Raw genomic sequence first — 6,310 nt, forward strand, 5'->3', positions numbered from 1 at the left:
AGGACCCCAGCGTCTATGAGGCGTTGTATATGAGGAGTAATTCCTTGTCGAGCCTCCTGACTCATGGGATACTGTCGTACCCTCACCGGGGAAGCACTGGCTTTCAGTTCCACAATGATAGGGGGCCTCTGTTTGGCTAGTCCCATTCCTGCAGTTTCAGCCCAGGCCTGAGGGTATCTTTGAACCCATGGTTGTACTTCGGGGCTTATTGTCGCTGGGGCCTCTGGCAAGTAGAGTCTGTATTCATCTTTTAATGCCAGAGACAAGACCTGAAGAGGATGCCCGGTCCCATCTAAAACCGACACTTGTCCGTGGTCGAAATGAATTTGGGCATTTACTTTAGACAGTAAATCCCTTCCCAACAAGGGCACTGGACACTCAGGTATCACCAGAAAAGAATGGGTCACCTGGTGGGCCCCCAAGTTCATGTGCCGTTTTGTAGTCCATCCATATCGTTATGTCCAGGTTGCTCCCTGCACCCAGCTACTTTTCTTAGACATGGGTCCATCTTTTTGGTTTAAGACTGAGTATTGGGCTCCCGTGTCCACCATGAAGCCAACCGGTTTCCCCTCCACATTTATAGTTACCCAGGATTCGGGGAGGGGCTTCGAGCCCTGACCCCCCTAGTCGCTATCCTCACCTACGTAGAGGATATGACTGTCTGGAGAGGGAGTCTCGTTTTTGGGGTTCTTGGGCTCCTCTTTTAGATTTTTCTTGGGGCATTTATCTTTCCAATGTCCAAACTCTTTACAAAACGCACATTGGTTTTTCTCAAGCTTACGACTTGTCGTTTTTTCTTCAGTTTTTGAGTTCCTTTCTGGAACCTGTTTTTGTTTTCAACCCCAGCAAAAAATATCTGGGCCAGCTCTTTTTGATTTTTACGGTTTTCCTCAGCTCTAAATTCTCTTTCTTCTCTTCTAATGCGGTCCTCTCTCTCTTCTGGGGTTTCTCTATGATTAAAAACTCTCTCGGCTGCCCTCACTAGATCTTGCAAGGATTGTTCATTTAACCTCTCTGTCTTTTGTAATTTTTTTCTAATATTGGGGGCTGCTTCATTTACAAATGCTAACATAACTGCCGCTCGTGACTCATCTGCCTGTGGGTCCACAGGGGTATACTGTCTAAAAGCTTCCATTATCCTTTCAAGGAAGGCTGCTAGGCTTTCATTTGGTTCCTGCCTCACTGAATTTATTTTGGCCAAATTAGTCGGCTTTCTGGCGGCCGCTCTAAGGCCGGCCATAAGAGTCTGATGGTATACCTGGAGACGCTCCCTACCTTCAGCGCATTCGAAGTCCCAGTTGGGTCGCACCAAGGGGAACCCCTCTTCAATGAGGTTAGGCTGTATTGTGGGCCTCCCATCCACCCCTGGCACATTCTTTCGAGCTTCTGACAGGATCCGCTCTCGCTCTTCTGTAGTGAAAAGCACCTGTAACAGTTGCTGACAATCATCCCAAGTGGGATTATGAGTAAAAAGGATAGACTCTAACAGATCAATAAGACCCTGCGGTTTTTCAGAGAAGGAGGGAGTCTGGGTTTTCCAATTATACAAATCACTAGTGGAAAAGGGCCAATACTGATATGTCCGCTCTCCACCCTCTCTGGCTGGTCCCGCCCGGACCGGAAACGCGTGAACAGTGGAGGAGGGGACTTCTGGGTCTTCCTCCACTACATTGGCCATTTCTCTTGCTTTTCCCTGAGTTCCCTGGGCGGGGCCCCCTTCTCTGGGATGAGCTGAAGGCTCGGTTCTCCTCCTGGCTTCTCCCGATGAAACCTGTGAAAGCAAGGGCGGATGTGGATCCGCATACGGGGGTGGGAACAATTCGGTCTCCAGATCTATCAGATTAGGATACAGAGAAGATTCCTGGAATACTGGCTTTGGTCGATTTTCGTCCTTTTTTTCTTCTTTTTCTTCGGAAGCCTTCATTACTAACACCTGTGGGCTTGGTGAGGTTGGAGTTGGGGAAGAGGGACGGGGAGGTTTAGGAGGAGTGAGAACAAAGGGTTTAAGCCATTCTGGCGGGTTCCTCACTAGATCCTGCCAGACCAGAATGTAAGGAGTCTGATCTGGGTGCCTGGCAGGACTAGGAGTAAGCACCCTCTCCTTAACTGCCTGGATAATTTGGGGATTGAAGGTTCCCTCTTGTGGCCATCCGACGTCAAAGGTGGGCCACTCGACAGAACAGAAAGTCACCAGTTTGCTTTTCTTTACCAGTAACGAAAGATTCTGAGCTCTAGACTTGAAATCAGAGAAGTGGTTAATCATAAGAGATAAAGGAGTAGAAGTTGTTTGTCCCTTGATCACAGAAAAGTGCACTGGGAGCCAACAGAGCACACAAAGAGCAGCGCAGACACCACAAATAGACAAACAGATAACAAACACAAGGTGGCCACTGACAATGCACTCAATCTTACCTGCAGGATGTTCACAGAGCCAGCTGCCTCCCCAGCACGGAACCAGGCCCCAGCCTTACGCTGACTTAATCCAGTATCAGAGCCAGCTGCCTCCCCAGCACGGAACCAGGCCCCAGCCTTACGCTGACTTAATCCAGTATCAGAGCCAGCTGCCTCCCCAGCACGAAACCAGGCCCCGGCCTTACGCTGACTTAATCCAGTATCAAAGCCAGCTGCCTCCCCAGCACGAAACTAGGCCCCAGCCTTACGCTGACTTGCCTCTGCACTTTACAGCCAGATGCCTCCCCAGTAAGATACTAGGCCTCGGACTTAATCTGGGCTTCTGCAACGTTAGCACCGGTGCTCAGAGCTCTTATCTCCTAACGAGGTTACTCCCTTCTACCAGAAGAGTTGTCCTCCCCGGCAGGACGGAGATCCCGGACAAGCCCCCAGATGTTATGCTCTGAGCCCGTATCTCCGAACCGGCCGAGAGAGCAAGTCCACCACAGTATTGCAAACGCAAGAAGGGAGTTTGTTTATTCCTAGCGCGCTAGGGCCCAAGTCTCATCCCACACAAGGGAATCTGACAAGAGCCCCGAACAAAGGAGTATGGCGGCTTATATACAGGCAGTTCTTTGTCTCAGTCATAGGAGTAGCTGGCGTTACATGGTTGGCCAGGCAGGATGAGCGCATATCCTGTCTCTTTCTGGTAAACATGACTCAGGTACTAGAGACCGTCGTTTGGTCCCTAACATTAACCTGTGTCTTGCACTGCTCATCATTCCCTACCTCAGTCATAGATTTCCAAGGAGAGAGATACATCTTCTAACAACTAACACCTACATAGTTCCCATCATCATTAAAAGTCATGCTATCAATTTAAAAAAATGCAAAAAGAGTAATTTATGATTTTTCAATTGTACACACATACACAAATACACACAAAATAAGCATGAAACAGAGATGTGCTTATATATATGTACACACACATATATGTACACAAAACATACCATTTACATATATATATACATACACACATACATATACACCAAAAATACCACTTACAACATGTGAAGATTTCAGATGCTGATTTTTCTCCTTTAAATGATTCCATTTGATAAAGTAGGTAATCTAAGATAGAGGAATCTATATTTATTTCCACATGACTCAGTAATTCTATTTTTATTTTTCACAGCAAAAATGTCACTTACAAAAGAAAAATTATTGTATTATTAGTTGAGACTTAACCAAGTCTGTGTAAAGGTAGAACCGAGTTGTTCGATACAGTCCTAGTCATATGTGGTTATTTAAATCTAACTGTTAATTAATTAAAATTAAATAAATTTAAAATTCAGTTCCTTGGTCACATCAGTCACATTTCAAATGCTTACTAGCCACGTGTATCAGATGGTACAAAACATTTGCATCATCACAAAAAGTTCTACTGGAGAACTGCTGAGCCCTGAATAATGACCTCTTTGGATTCTTCCAAAATTAAATTTTGAAATTTATATGACTAAAATTAAAAATTGATCACACGTTAGAAGAAAAGGGAATCTTCCTACACTGTTGATGAGAATGTAAACTGGTACAGCCACTATGCAGAACAGTATGGAGATTCCTTAAAAAACTAAAAATAGAGTTACCATATGATCTAGCAATCCCACCCCTGGGCATACATCCAGAGAAGACACTAATTTGAAAAGATGCGTGCACCCCTGTGTTCATAGCAACACCATTCACAACAGCCAAGACATGGGAACAACCTCAATGTCCACTGAAAGATGAATGGATGAAGAGGATGTGGCATGTAGATACAATGGAATGTTACTCAGACCCAGAAAAGGAAACAATGCCCCCTGCAGCAACATGGATGGAGCCAGAGAGTATCACACTGAACTAGGCAAACCAGGAAGAGAAAGACAAATACCAGGACATCACCTCTATGTAGATTCTAAAAAGTGATACAAATTAACTTACTTACAAAACAGGAACAGACTCATGGACATATAAAAGGAACTTTTGGTTACCAAAAGGGAAAGGGTGGGTTGTGGGATAAATTAGGAGTTTAGGATGAACAAACTACTTTACATAAAACAGAGAAACAACAAGATCCTACGGTACTGCACGGGGAACTTTATTCAGTACTTTGTAATAAACTATAATGGAAAAGACTGAAAAAGAATACATACATATAACCGTATATGTATGTATTTTATCTGAATCTCTTTTCTGTACACTAGAAACTTACAAACATTGTAAACTATACTTCAATAAGAAAAAATAATTATTTTTTTTTAAAAATGACCACCCTTTGGCTAAGTCATTTTGTCCAGGGCTGAAGTATGATCACAACAGTATATTCCAACTATTAATAATGGCTATTAACATGAAATCTTTGATTTTTAGAAAGAAAGCTAGTATTGCCATATCAGCTGCTCTTAAGTTATATTTAACAGGAATGATGTAAAGTTAAAGTGCATGGGATTATAGGGATTTTTTTTAAGCTCGTAATTTCTCTCTACCCATGTAAAAGAGGATCTATAATTTTTAAAAAAAATCAATGCCATTTAGCCAAGTGAAATCATTTACTTATTTCTGTGTTAATGTAACAAGTGTGATTCCAGGTAGCCAGAACACAGATATTTTGAGACTCTATCTGCCACATCATTCAGTCCTTATTATAGCACAAAGTATGACTAAACTACTTATAGCACGATGAAATAGGATGTTTTTTGTGGACTTCAAATCTGGACAACAGTTGAGAAATGCATGAACATCCTACATTCTATACATGGCTGCACAGGGGAGCCAAGGGGATCTTGAAACTATCACACGCAATGGCCCACTTAGGGAGAACACGGGCAAGGAAAGAGACCAGCAGGACCAATGGTTCATATTTGCAGTGACAAGCTGGGCCTGGAAGCATGAGGTTTCCTGTGTTCTGTCTCTGCTGCCTGACCTGGGAAGAAAATCACCTGAGTCTAGTGCTAGGGCAGGAGCTGGGACGGGAAATATGAAAAGTGTCGGCCAGCAAGTGCTGCAAGCTGTCAGGAAACCACAGTGCGGGGATGCCACGGGGGGAGGAGAGGGCAGAGAACTCACAACATCCACCAACAAAAGAGAGCTGACAACAGACGTCTGCCGAAGGAGAGCGCAAGCAGCGTCCGAAACACCATCCCGGAAGGAAGGTCAACACCCGCTGGCCACAACCCAGGAGGAATATCCAGAACAGCTAACGATTCTTGTGTAAACACTTTACATCAATTGCATCACCGATCCTCACAACCACAAATCACTATGAAAATGAGGTCACAGAAGTAACTATTAATTATTGAATAATTTAAATAATTAAAATTATTATCATCACATTATAGACGAGGAAGCTGAGACACTACGGAGTTATAACCCACGTCACAAAGCTGTGAGTGGCAGGGGATCCAGCACCAGATATATAGTCCAGAGTCCATGCTCAAATGCTGGACCTTCCGTGTCTCCCTGTCTCCCCTCTACTGCTCATCAAACTCCCTAGCTGCACAAAGGAAGAGCTCGGCGCAGCATTGTGAGTGGAGAAGAAGTGGAAGAGGGTTTGGAAAAACAGAGGGGAAAATTTTACATTGGAAGCAAGATAGAACGGACTTTTTTTTTTTTTTTTACACCTGTTAATGACTGACAAGCTACAAAGTCTCTTTGAAATGCTAGCAAATACTGGAGAAGGAAACGCCTAAAAATCAGGTGTGGGAGAGGAATAAAGCTGTTTTCTGACTGTATACCCCTGAACTTCGAGCAGTTGATAAATATTTTGTTTTTGTAGTGATTTTTAATGGTTTGAAACTGACAAATTTGTGCTTATAGCTCTGCCACGCACGTTGATAAATAAACTCATCAAAGTGGAGCCAAGATTAATTTTAGTCATAGG

At 43.8% G+C, this 6,310-nt stretch overlaps 1 protein-coding gene across 1 annotated transcript; it reads right to left on the minus strand.

The window, feature by feature from the left end:
- Positions 935–1,588, minus strand: LOC108636452 (the record flags this gene model as incomplete). The annotated part of the gene is made up of 1 exon (XM_018051714.1): positions 935–1,588. A coding segment is annotated over one exon (654 nt), but the record flags the coding sequence as incomplete, so codon positions are not given.

Source organism: Capra hircus, chromosome 7 (genome assembly GCF_001704415.2).
Source record: "Capra hircus breed San Clemente chromosome 7, ASM170441v1, whole genome shotgun sequence".
Classification (NCBI taxonomy): domain Eukaryota; kingdom Metazoa; phylum Chordata; class Mammalia; order Artiodactyla; family Bovidae; genus Capra; species Capra hircus.